We start from the raw sequence: 14,999 nt of genomic DNA on the forward strand, positions 1-14,999 counted from the left end.
CACCCCCCCCCACCCCCCAAAAAAAGAAATGATACCAAAGAGCCGAGAAGGGTCAATAACGACTGAAAGACCGAGGAGCGAGCGCTAATCAGACCTCGGCTGGACAAGCACAAAGAGAACTGGGACCTTTGGGAGTATAAACCAATGGCCACTAACAGCGAGAAATCAATGGTTAGAAGCTGTTGTGATGATGCAAATTCATTTGCAAATGCTATCGAAGGAGGTGGAGAGAGCTGGACGTCTGGGGAGACTTGTTGTCACTCAGCTTCCAGAGAACACCACAGGTTTCCAATCAGATCGTTTGTTGACTTGTGTGAAAGCTCCATGTGAGCCAATAACAATAATAATAATAATAATAATAATAATAATAATAATAATAATAATGATGATGATGATGATAATAATAATAATAATAATAATAATTTAAAAAAACATTTATTATAATAATAATTAAAAAAAAAAACATTTATTATTGAATAGTTATTTGGAGCCCGCTTTCGGGCGGGCCCTTTAATAAGAAGTAATACAAGTTGTCTAATCTGTTGAACACTGAACAATTCGCCTACTTAGCTTATAGGAATTATTTCTAATGACGGCGTGTAAGTTTGAAATTGGACTCATTAGCTTGAGCGTTCAGCGTTGGAGTTCAAAGTTATTCCGGAGTTTGAATCGTGCGATTAGTTTAATGGTTATTTCCACTCTTATTATTCTACAAAGTTTAAATATATACATATGTAGGTAATTAAATATTTAATGTATCACTTGTAATTAGTATATATATATATATATATATATATATATATATATATATATATATATATATATATATATATATATATAAACAAAATTTATTGTTCGACTGAATACTCCAAAAAAAAACAAAACCAATTTACAAAGTGTTTATTCCGCGCAGTTTCGAAGAATGCTATTGTTGTTATTCTTCTCATCAGACGTCAAAAAGAAATCAGCAAATTATATTTGTAGCAATAATGCTAGAATTTGCTAGTTATGGCATTAAGAGGAAACACAATTTATTGTAGTCATAAATTGCCAAGAAAAACAAGTGAAAAATGTTGGATATGTAAAAAAATATATTAAAAAAAAAACGCGCATAATATTTCAGCTTGCATGAAAATTCTCTCAAGGTAATCCGAAAGGAGAAAATATTTCTTTAGAGAGAATTGAGTCCAAAATTAAGTCCAGTGTAATGATGCATATTATCTATATATAAATACTGGTATTTATATTAGATTGAAGTTTACCATTGCTTATATCAGGTAAACACTACATCCTTTTTATTCTATTACTTTTATATATATATATATATATATATATATATATATATATATATATATATATATATATATGTATATATATACATATATATATGTATATATATATATAGTCATACACATACAGTACTGTTTCGCTGTTTCACAGCTCATCAGTGCGGTTAGGCAGGCAACTATCTAAAGTCGGGATTGAAACCCGACCGTCTGTACAACAGTCAAGGCTCTTAACCATTATGCTATCGGCGGCTGCTGAGCGAGTTGTGAGTTTAACGATGTTTTGACATCGTCCGAAATACTTAAGCTCGATTTATTTACATAAAGAGCATCGCTTTATACGTTAATGGTAATTCGTGTATCACATCTCAATATGATCAACTCAAGATGAGGAGCATTATAGTCATCCACATACAGTAATGTTTCGCTGTTTCACAGCTCATCTGTGCGGCTAGAACGGCAACTACCTCAAGTCAGGATTGACTCACAATATTATAGAATTACATTCACAATATTTTATACAACAGGAAATACGAGCAAAAAGTGAGAAAAATAACCGTTAGCAAAGGAATATATAGATAAAATCTAATTTTGCTGGTTAGCGCAATTTTTGAAAGTGGTAGTTATAAAAGTTTTTGAAGGAAAGTAAAAGGTTATAGGAAAATAAAAAATACTCAGCAATGTCCAATAATTAGTGTTGTAGAAATCCAGTGAGAGTATGATTTCTGTATTGGGTATATATATATATATATATATATATATATATATATATATATATATATATATATATATATATATATATATTATTTTAAAAATGTAATTATCCACTGACACGTGTTTCGTCGTCTACGACTCATCTCGATATTCAGCCCCTCTGATGAGTCGTAGACGACGAAACACGTGTCAGTGGATAATTACATATTAAAAATAATATATATATATACCGCTCCCCATGTGGGGTACCAAATTGGTTAAAGGAGAAATTATTAATAATTGAATTCATTCAAAACATATTGCTAAAACCAAAACAAACAGCACACACACACACACACACACACACACACACACACACACACACACACACACACACACACACACACACGCACACGCACACACACATATGTATATATATGTATATATATATGTTGTATAGTTGTTTCCTAACTATATATCCACAGAAAAACCCCCTGTTTTTTTCTTAAAGCGTGCTCAATGTAGAACAGAGCAAGTATATTGTGTGTTCATTATACAAACATTATTGGTTACATATGTGCATATATGTTTCAGACAGACTGTTTCGCTGTATCGTTTTTACTTGATTTCTACTCTTGTGATGCTTGGAGTGATGTTTTATAGCTTTAAATATATATATATATATATATATATATATATATATATATATATATATATATATATGTGTGTGTGTGTGTGTGTGTGTGTATGCATGTGTGTATGTGTGTGAGTATGTGCCTCTGTGTGTCCGTGTGTGTCCGTGTCTGTATCCTTAATATAGTTGTGTAGTCTCATATTTTGAGTTAAAACTCAGACGAAGCCGCAGACATGTATGCAGCAGCAACGGCATCTAAACGACCAAGCTGTGGCACAAGTGTAACGTCAGCAGTATCGAAGGAAAAGTAGAGAAAAAAAATCAGAAAGGAAAAAAGCACGTGTAGACACGGCAGACTTTTTTTTCACCGCGTAGAACGGGCACTTTTAGACAATATGCAGGACTCATTTATCTTCTGAACTTTAACGAAGATTTTCGGACGACCATATTGTCGCTGGCTTGAAAAATACATATCAAGTGGCTTGGTGTAGAAACGACTTGTAATAAATAATGCCTATCTTTCAACTGAAAAAAGAAAACAAGCGTCGAATTTTCCCCCTTTGTTTTTTTGCGAGACTTTTTATATACCACGTCGATCCCATATTTACGTTACAAGACGCTCTTCATATAACCCTAATCCTAAACCCGACGACCATATTTTCACTGGCTTGGAAATACGTGTCAGCCAGCTTGGTGTGGAAACGACCGGAAATAAATGCCTTTTCTGTCAGCTGAAAAAAGAAAACTTGCGTCGAAATTCTTTTCTTTGTTTCTTTGCGAGACTTTTTATGCACAACGTCGGGCCCGCGTCAAATTGTAACATCAAAATACTTGTCTTCATAGAAATGTGTTTATAAAGGGCACTTACCCTATTGAAATCTGCGTAGATAAATCCCTGCTGTAGTCCCGTGAATATTAAAAGGGGGATCAACAAACGAAATGTTTTGTGCGAAAACATCAGAGTCACGTGCTGACAAATCAACTGCAAAAGAGAAAAGAAAGAAAGAAAAAATTTCTCAACGCTTCTTATATAAGATAATGCAATGATTAAACGAGGTAAATGATATAAATTATTTGTACATTAGGAAGGGGTGAAAACTCACAAACCGTTCTTCTAAGCTTCGTTATTTGACATTTGCTATTTCGTACACTGGTGATGTAACTTGGTACATCTGGTTATCTTTACGATTCGTGTCTTCATTTCACTTCCGGTTGTTGATTCGTTTTTAGTGGGACGTTTTTACGGTATTTTTTGTTTACTATATTGTCAGGTGAAAGTACAGGATACTTTTAAAAAAGCTTCCTCACCCCATTTCTATTTTAAGAATTTTTTTTTCTAAATAATAAGATTATTATTTAGAAAAAGATTTAACATGAGGAGGGGCAACGTGAAGTGAAGTGAAGACACGAACCGTAAAGATAATCGTATGTTCTTGCAGTCGACTAATATATCAAATATAATTCACCTCTCTCTCTCTCTCTCTCTCTCTCTCTCTCTCTCTCTCTATATATATATATATATATATATATATATATATATATATATATATATATATATATATAGCCCTTGAGCCCTTGGAGGGGCATAGGCCATCTACAACTTTTTGTAGATATTTTTGTAGCGAGGATTTCTTCTACAGGGTGAGGCTGCTGGCCCTCACGCCCAACCTTCCCAGAAAGTACATACAGTGCCTAGCCTTCCCAAATGGTCTCCCATCTGGTACTGGCCAGGCTCAACGTTGCTTAACTTCGGTGATCTGGCGAGAACGTGATTGTGTCGTACTATATATATATATATATATATATATATATATATATATATATATATATATATATATATATATATATATATATATATATATATATATATATATATATATATATATATATATATATATATATATATATATATATATATATATATAAGGTGCCTCAATAAAATGTATACACTCTTTAAATGATCATAAAACCAACATTTATTATAAGAAAGAAAAGTTTCATACATCAAAATATTGTGAACAAATATAGAAACCAGCTAATTATCGAAAGGTATGTTGATACATCTTCTTTCAATGGATGCTTTCAATTCATTCATTGTAGCTCGTTTTGTGGTGTGAACTCTGTGTTTAATATGTCCCCTCTCATTCACCGCTTCCCCAAAAGAGAAAAATCTATGGGGAGGGGGTCAAATCCGGTGAGTGTGGACAGTACTCGATACGTCCTCTTCGTCCTAAATCTCTGTTTCGCAGGTGATTATCAAGATATGCTCTTATATGACGATGATAGTAGGGAAGTGCCCCATCCTGCTGGAAGTGCCATTCTGTATTCCTAAACATCTCTTGGGAACGTGGCATAGCGTATTCATGTTGCAAGTTGAAATAATTTAAAGAGTGTATATATATATATATATATATATATATATATATATATATATATATATCGATCAATACCTCCATTCAGTGTCGAAAGACAAATAATGCCCCTTATAGGAGCAACTGCGTATGTAATTGTGTGCCAAGGGTTGCGCAATCCCCAACCACACCTCCTGAATCGGCACTGCTTTAGTGCAGTGGCAAGGAGAAGTCCAGGACGACTGGAAACAATGCCGAGATAAGCAGAGAGCACATACAGTACCTGAAAGTTCCAAATGGTCACCCAACTGGTACTGGACAGGCTCATCCTTGCTTAACTTCGATGATTCGACGGGAACCAGTGTGTCAAACGTGATTATGCCGTATATATATATATATATATATATATATATATATATATATATATATATATATATATATATATATATATATATATATATATATATATATATATATATATATATATATATATATATATATATATATATATATATATATATATATATATATATATATATATATATATATATCAGAATGTGAGAGATTATATAATGATTTCCACAGCCGGACAACATCGCAGCTCACAAGAGCCATGACAGCCAATGAACCATGTTGGCTGTCATGGCTTTTGTGAGCTGCGACGTTGTTTGACTGTGGAAATAATTATATGTATGTGAATAATTATTATTTCATTATAATTATCAATCCCCTTTAAGAATGCTTAAGGATGGGCACTGTCTGCCGTATTATAACTAAGGCAGTCAACTAGCATCTATGCAATGTTCATGACTTCCGTTCGAACACTCCAGATTGTCCATGTATTCGCCTGAATTCGGCGTTTAGTATTTTTTAATTCCCTTCATTCCTGTGACAATTGTTTGGTGGCCCTGAGGTAGAGGCTCAGCAAATGGAGCTAAAGGTGGTTTTGTTGCTGAATTCGAACCTCATGGTTTGCAGGAGTTGTGACCCTACATTGATGGTTGCGTAAGCATGAAACACTCGTATCTGTAGGTATAAACGAATAATTATTACATTTTTCAACCTCGGGGATTTTTACTCAAATCATTACAAATTTTTTCGATAGACAGGACAAGAAAAAACAACCTGTCCATATCTTCAGATAATTTTTGTTGAAAGTTTTTTTTTATTGTCTTCACTATCGAAGAATATGATAAAAAATCCCCGACGTTGAAAAAGTAAAAGCATTCAGCCCTACTCATGTATTGAGCACTTTTCACCCTTGTTTTTATTACCAAATATATATATATATATATATATATATATATATATATATATATATATATATATATATATATATTTAAAGTGATGGTTGTGTAGTTCCAACGAGAGAAAAAATGTATATTTAAAAGAGTGTAGCCATCAACAATTGTGGTTTTTTTTAAAGGTTTTCATCATATTTTTATTTTAAAATATTTTTATAACGCGTTTCGAGCTTTTACGAAAACATCTGAAGAGAGCACACCCTAAGCTCGAAACGCGTTATAAAAATATTTTAAAATAAAAATATGATGAAAACCTTTAAAAAAACCCACAATTGTTGATGGCTACACTCTTTTAAATATATATATATATATATATATATATATATATATATATATATATATATATATATATATATATATATGTTTTATTTTTTTATTACCGTTTTATCTATTCAGTTACATATGTTTCGGTTGCCGGACCATATTTACGATCCAGCAGCCTCGTCACACATATGTCTTTTATTATTTTGGAAGAACGATTTTAAAAGAAATACGAGAAAAAAAAGGGGAAAAAAAAGAAAGAAGGGAAGAGAAAATATGGTGTGGGGGGCGTCCCTTCTTTTTTTTTTCCTTTTTTTCTAACGATTCAAATATTTTTCCAATTCCGATACAATTACCGATTCCTATTCTTTATAAACCTCTAAATATTTAACTATAAAATGTGTATTTTGTCCAGATTGCAGGAAAACACGTCTTAGATGTGCACATATTTTCTCAAGCGTAAAAACAAACATGCGAGGAAGTTATCTTTTGATTTTAGTTTTACTGGAAATTTAAAATCAATAAATATTTATTATTTTATTACTACCAGCAGTGGAAGAGTTTTAAAAAAAAATCAAACAAACAAAAAATAATTACAGGAATCGTTTTCGGCATCTGAAAAAAAAAAAGAATACATTTTTCCGATTCCGATACCCCAAATGTTCCGATTTTTCTGATTCCCGATTCTGATTTCGATTGAATACAAAGCGTTCTTCTAAGTTTCGTTATGTGTCCTAAAAGTAGTAACGGCACATAAAAAAAATGAGTGCAATCTTTTTTTTTTGTCTTGCTGATTGATTTATATTTAGTGGTCCCAACTTTCAATGAAAAAAAAATGACTCATAATTGCATTGTTGTATATTCCTTTGGAAATAATTTGAGTTTTACTAAACATAAACTAAATTAGTATTAAAAACAGAATCACATTAGGAATCTTGTTTTCGGAAATTATGTTTACGTTGATTATTAAGTGATGCTTAAATGAGACAAAATGTTTTTCGCAAGCGTTTGTTTAAATAACACGACAAATAATAAATAAAGCAAGTAATCTGTTTCGTACTGATAAGAATGGTATTCATTATAATGTAGTGCGATTCCTTTTTTTTTTTCTCGATTAGGAAGTTTGTAATCGGGGTATATAATATGTAATTATTCTATTCAGGAAAACCATGTTTGTGTTAATCTCTCTAACGTTCTTTTTTGAATGATGATTCGGTCAATCCGGAATGTCCGAATATGTAATCCTCAACCAATGACATTTTGAGGAATGGAAGGAGGGAGAAATCATTAATCAAGTAGTGGAAAAGCGTTAAGATGTATAAGAAATTAGTAGTCAGTTAATGACGGCTTAAACCCATGAACGTAGGAAAAAGTATTAATGCACGCGGTGTAGAATGGAGCCGTAAGAGGAATTATCGAAGAGGGGGGGGGAAAATTTTGAGCTACTGGTAAGGACAATGATGAAGATGGCGCTCTTATGAACAAATGTAATGTTTTAATATTACGAAATAATGTGTATGTAATGGCGTTCTATAGTTCAATAAGGTAATGGCTAATAGCGTAAACATAATAAATTTTTATGAGCAATCTGTTGTCGTAAACCAACGATATTTTAGTCCAGAGGGGGAAAACTGCGCCTCTTTTATTATATATAAGGTGAATGACAGAGATTAATATTCCAAATTTCAAGATATTGTCTATCTTACAATTTATTCCTTTAAGTACGTTGATATGCACAATTCTTGATAGCACCTGTTTTCTAGCGCAAAATCAATGAATAAATTCTGCCATTAACTTATCAGAAGAAAAAACACTTTAAAAAGAAAATAAATGCATATGAGCTTGATTACAAAATCAAAAAATTGTGAGATTTAAAAAAAAATTATTTCATTACGCAATATTTTTTTTTACATCTTATTGTGTCTGGTGACTGCTGATTAAACACCCCCCCTTTTCTTCTAGTGAATCCAATCACACTATAGAAATGATAATTTTTAAAAAAGAAGAGAAAAAAGAAAAAAAAGCTTCTATAATTTCTTATTTTAACTAAAAGACGAGCTAAGAGTAAAAACGGAGTCTTCTATCACCTGATGAAATCGTTTTAGATTGAAACAGTAGATGTATTGTAGCAACAAATCATAATTTTGTTTACCCAAATTAAATAAAATAATGATATGTGTATGTGTGTGTGTGTGTGTGTGCGTATAACTCAATGTTTGTGTGTATATGTGTATGATGTTTGACTCAATGTTTGTGTGTATATGTATATGATGTTTGTACGTTCTCTATAGAAGGAAGGGTTAGAAAATCTGCATAAAATTATTATTATTATTATTATTATTATTATTATTATTATTAATGTTATTATTTTTATTATCATTATTGTTATTATCATTGATATTATTATCATTTATTATTGTTATTATTATATCATTATTTTCTTATTATCATTATTATTATTATTTATTATTATTATTATTATTTTTATTTATTTATTATTATTATTATTATTATTATTATTATCACCATCATTATCATCTATATATTAATAGGATAGCGTTATTTTGTGTGTCCCGCTTACATCCAAGTGACTGTCGTTTAATTGTTTAGATTTTCATTTCTTATAATAAATAATTTTACCAAGAATTCATTATAAGTTTTGGTTTTGGTTTCGAATATAGCTGAAAGAACTCAAGTTATATATATACATATATATATATATACATATATTTTACATAAGTTTTGGTTTCAGTTTCGATTCAAGCTGATGCACTCGAGCCATATGGATATATTTTCTTATTTTTGAAATGAAAACTTTATAATATATAAAACTTGATAGAACATTAACTCTGTAATAATCTATATGAAATATGCAAGAATCAAAATATCATATTTAAGCATACTTTACGACCGAGCTACGCCAGGTGTCCCTGCTTGGTTAAATGAATACTTTTGCAGTTTTAACAAAAGGGCTACAATAATATTAGAACGTCTCCAAATATGCTGAACATATATATATTGAACACCAATATATTACATATGAATACATATGAATTTCCACACGCCCCGCTGGTTTTTATTAGTGACCCACAAGGAACTTTCACACAGGTCATCAAAGATCTCTTCTTGAAAACTACCTGTAGCTGTGTGGCAACAAGTCTCCCCAGATTTTCAGTACTCTCACCTCCTTCGATAACATTTGCAAATGAATTAGCGTCATTGCAACAGCCGCTTACCATTGATTTCTCGCTGGCAGCGGGCATTGATCTCTACTGAAATTTAAGTGGCAATAAGCCTTCTCAAGATCCAAGTTCTCTTCGCACTTGTTCAGTGGAGGTCTGGTTAGTGCTTTCTCCTTATAGATATACAGCTTTGATGTTCTTGGTTCCATGTAACACTTTTTAATGTTTTACCTCTATAGTAGTTTGTCTGACCCCCTCATGTGGCTCGTGTATTAGTCCCCCATTGTTTGGGTGGGGGTGTACCCTTATTGTACCTATTTACTATGCCTCCCCACGGGACAGAGTTAGACACCAGGGTCGTTTTTTAACGTGGAGAAAAGGTACAAAAATAAAAATTGTCTCAGTCGTGAAGGATTTCTCCTCCACCGAAAGAGAACAAGAAATAGAAGTGCAGCATCTGAAGAACAGATGGTATTTATTTGCTCCCCCACCGAGCAAATTAGGCACAAAGCCGATTTTTAATGTGAGGAGTGAAGGGAGGGGGAAGGGAAAAAGGGGACCAGCTCCCGAGAGGTGGGAAATGGGAGCTGGTTAAAGGTCAGGCATGTGGGGTTGCCCCCACATCTGGTCTTTGCTAGTCAAAGCTTGCAGCATCTGAAGAACAGATACTACACTTTGATCTTGGCCCGAAGGCCAATAGTAGTTTGTTTGGCCCGCTCATGTGGCTCGTGTATTAGTCCCCGCATTAAAGGGTTTTCTTTAATATTTCAGCTGTTTTCATTATTGTAATTCGTTGTATCTTTGCAGTCATTCCTCTGATTCCAATTTCTCCCATTCTGTTTTCAAAGCTTTTAGGAATTGATCCTAATGCTCCCACTGTTATAGGTATTATCTTTTTTTTTTTTTTTTTTTACACCGTGGTCACCACTTATCAAGACCCGGAAGCCACTCAGGGATAAAGGTTATTGCAAGTACATTACGTTAGTGTGGAGATTTGATGAAGTGTTTACTTAAGGGGGCGGTTCATTAGGAATTTGTTAACGTTGGACTTGAAGACATCCAAGTTGTAATCAGGTGGGATTTAATTTTCTTCATCATCCATATCCCTTTCAGTTCTCTGGCTAGCTTTGTGTATTATTATTATTATTATTATTATTATTATTATTATTATTATTATTATTATTATTATTATTATTATAATAATAATAATAATAATAATAATATTTGACCGTGTGCCAAATGAAATTATGCTCCCAAACGATCCTTAAAATCGACCCATTTGAGGAGAGAAGCAAAAAAGAGATGTATTGATCTTTTTGAAGGTCGACCTGCTACCATTAATTGACCTCAAATAAAGGGAGGGCACTTTACATTAAAAGATAAAGGGGAACTTTCCCCATATTCTTAAAGATACAAATTACATATAATGACAACTGAAATGAGATGCTAACGGACGTAACGAAGGTTATTACCGTAAAACGTTCCGTACAATATTAGTAATTTTTCTTTCTCGCTGTAAACTTTTCGTAAGCATCCCAGAAATCTGACTAATAGAAATCTTTTTTTCACCATTTATCAAGGCTTAATGCCAGTCGAGCATAAGGATGGGTTATCTGTTGAATGGTGAATAATATTATGAGAGGATTTTTCATTCTAATGAGTTATCACTTGTGAAGGCCAAAAGCGAATCAAGGATAAGGGGTATTGAGATGAATAGATTGTCAATTGAATGTTTAAGAATATTATGATAAGATTTTTTACAGTAATGTATCACTACTTATAAAGGTTATAATCACCACGAGGATAAGGGTGAATGAGATGAATAGATTGTCAGTTGAATATTGAAGAATAATATGAGAGGATTTGTTATATTAAAAGTCATCTATAATATAAATTTCACCTGTCTGTTTAAGTGTATGTATGTATGTATGTATGTATGTTTGTATGACTGCCTTAAACTTAAGAGGAAAAGGAAGTGAAAAAGCGAACAATTTAGTCATTGCGCCCACCGTGACAAATGACGTTGCCGCCGTTCAAACAAATCATTGTAAGGCGTATGATGATTTTGCAAAAATGTTAATGAAAAAAGTGACTCGTCTTTGTAAAAAACAACCCAGTAAACGATGAAAGAATAATTGTTTTTGGCCAATGTTTGGATATTTATCGGCCGAGAGATTGAGCTTTCAAAAAATACCAATTTTGTTAGTGTTGGTCGCGTGTATCGAAAGTTTTAGCAAAACATGCAAACATACACACTAACAGACGTTTGAGATTTATATTATAGACTACCAGGGATACTCGGCGTTGCCCGGGTATGGTGAGGTGTGTGTGGGTGTGTGGGTGTGGGTGTTGGGTTTTAAATCAAAACCATAATAAAAGGGAAAATAAAGAATAAGCGAACAAAAAAATGACATAAATAACCTTGTTTAAATGTTAAAACTTCTTAAAAAATCGGAAAAACAAAAACGAAAACAAACAAAAAAAAAACAGCGAACGTGATGGAAAAATTAAAAAATAAGCAAACGGAAAAACTGGCATAAATAATCCTGTTTAAATATTAAAACTTTAAAAATCGAAAAAAATGTCCTTTATTTCGGCGCGCACGTGCAACCTTAAGATAACGACGCTGTCACTATAACCACTGCTCTACGATAGACTCTGCGAGTTAACATCGTTTTTTTTCTATTTAAACCAATTCAATAAAGAACGTTTTTCGCACATGCGTGTTTGGCTAAATTGTCATGAAGGAAAGATTTTTAGTTACCCTCCCTCAATGCATACGTTGATTTCTATAAGAAATAATTATTTTTTTTTTAATTCTCACACATTATTCCACTGAAACATCGCCCTTTCAGATGGTACCGGTGTCGACCTGGTCCAATGCTACTGAGAAAAGTTTTAGACATACATACATACATACATACATACATACATACATACATACATACATCAAACAGACAGATTGGATTTATATAATAAACTAGCCTAGGTGCCTGGAGTTGCCCGGCGTTGCCTGGCGTTGCCTGGCGTTGCCTGGCGTTGCCCGGGTGTTTGGAGGTGTGTGTTGAGCAAAAAAAAAGTGGTAGTAGGCAGGAAGGCTTGAACCGGTACCACAAAGGAGGAATAAAACGTGAAAAAGAAGTGACGTCTTTGCTGTTGCGCCCATTGCAAAACCGGAAGTGACGTAGGTTTAAATTAAGGCTAGTCAGTCGAAGAGAGGGGATGACTTTCGAAAATATCGGCGAAAAAAGCGGCCTCTTCCTGTAGAAAAGTGCCTTATTAAGAGTGAAGAAATTAATGTTTTAGCCAATTTTTCGATATTTGTCGTCCGAAGGGTCTTGATTGAAAATGATACCGATCTGGTGAAAATCCGTCGTCTGTCGAAAGTTTTAGACAGACATACATTTAAACCGGCAGATGATATTTATATTATAAAAGATGCGTATGTCTATACTCCTATAAATTTTTGTTTTGTGTATATATTGATATTTATATATATATAAAAAAAAAACCTTTTTCTTTTTATTTAAAAAGAAAATACAACTTTGTTATATATCGATCGTGGAATTGCATTCACTGGAAAAATATCTAGCTAACTTGCATATTTTTTATTAATATATATTTAAATTAATTCCCTATTAGTTTTTTTGGTTTTCTTATGGGATGATCATCTTAAGTTAACTACGTGTAATTATATTCATGCAGATATTCTACATGATTTATACTTGCATAATATTTTCATAAAAACGTTATAGTAAACAAAAACCTCTTTCTATATATATTTATGTATGCATATATATATATATATATATATATATATATATATATATATATATATATATATATATATATATATATATATATATATATTTGTTTAAAAAATTTTGCCTCGCAAACTCCTCTGTCAGTTTTTGGTCTACAGGCATGGCATTTTATATATAGGGTATTCAAACCCTTGCATGATTGGGTTTTAGCGAAGGAGATCAGCACAAAAGTGTGAAAATTAAGAAAATGAAATTTGTCAGGTGACGATAGAACAACGGCATTATAAATATGCATGCGTAACGTAATAGCTATTTTTTCGTTTTAATTGTTTTAGTCTTGGTAAGTAAACAAATAAATATAGATATATGGACTTTATATGGTGGACCCTCCGTCGATTTCAGCATATGAGCTTCCGCCACAACAACTAAGTTGCTCGGAAATCTACCCAGATGATTTGTTTATAGTGGTGAAGGCTTTGTGTAGAACCAACCACACTTTTAGGTATTACTGCTAAATTTGTGCTGATATTTCGATGCCAACAACGATTCTTTTGATTGGCTTTTTTTAATTGATTTTCTTTTTCCGATTCCGATACCCCCAAAAAGTTATGATTTTTTCGATTCCCGATTCCGATTAATCGTTCCAACACTAATGTATATATATATATATATATATATATATATATATATATATATATATATATATATAAAATGGGTTAATAAATTCCAACGAAAGAAAGATGTATATTTAAATAAGGGAGTAGTCACCAACAATGTGTATTTTTTAACGTTATTTTATTATTCCGTGTCTTGGTTTTTCATTGAGAATTATGTTTGGATCATTATAATAATGTTTTTAAGTCATTAAAATCGTTTACGCGCGTTTCAAACGGTCTGTGATGCGTCTTCGTCAGAAAATATTTTCAAATGTGTAAAAATGGCGCGCGCACACACACACACACACACACACACACACACACACACACACACACACACATCCTACCCCACCCTAAAGGAAAAGAAAAACACATTAGCAGAAAGAGATAGCGACTGACTACAGCGAGGTCAAAATCTCCCTGGACAAACCAAATAAAAAAGCAATAAAAATTCAGCATACCAATGTATAATAAACACTTACAAGCCTCCACCCTTTGGAAAAACTTCAAACTAACTACAAAAATCGCCATTTTTACACATTTGAAAAAAAATTCTGACGAAGACGCATCACAGACCGTCTGAAACGCGCGTAAGCGATTTCAATGACTTAAAAACATTATTATAATGATCCAAACATAATTCTCAATGAAAAACCAAGACACGGAATAATAAAATAATGTTAAAAAATACACATTGTTGGTGACTACTCCCTTATTTAAATATATATATATATATATATATATATATATATGTATGTATAAAATAAAATACGCATCAACTTCGCTTGAAAGCCAAATCACAACGTAATATTAAAGAAAATAAACAAATATTTTACTTGCTTGAAATTTAAATATCAAACAAGTAAAA

At 32.3% G+C, this 14,999-nt stretch overlaps 1 protein-coding gene across 1 annotated transcript in view; it reads right to left on the bottom strand.

The window, feature by feature from the left end:
• LOC145263206 (protein unc-93 homolog A-like) overlaps positions 1-14,999 on the bottom strand; it is a 348,106-nt gene that overhangs the window by 58,630 nt on the left and 274,477 nt on the right. The window contains exon 3 of the mRNA XM_080120280.1: positions 3,482-3,595. Within this exon, the coding sequence (XP_079976406.1) occupies positions 3,482-3,595 (114 nt within the window). The remainder of the gene's footprint in view (positions 1-3,481; positions 3,596-14,999) is intronic.

This window comes from Euprymna scolopes, chromosome 38 (genome assembly GCF_053919585.1).
Source record: "Euprymna scolopes isolate OS-2025 chromosome 38, ASM5391958v1, whole genome shotgun sequence".
In the NCBI taxonomy this organism is placed as follows: Eukaryota; Metazoa; Mollusca; class Cephalopoda; order Sepiida; family Sepiolidae; genus Euprymna; species Euprymna scolopes.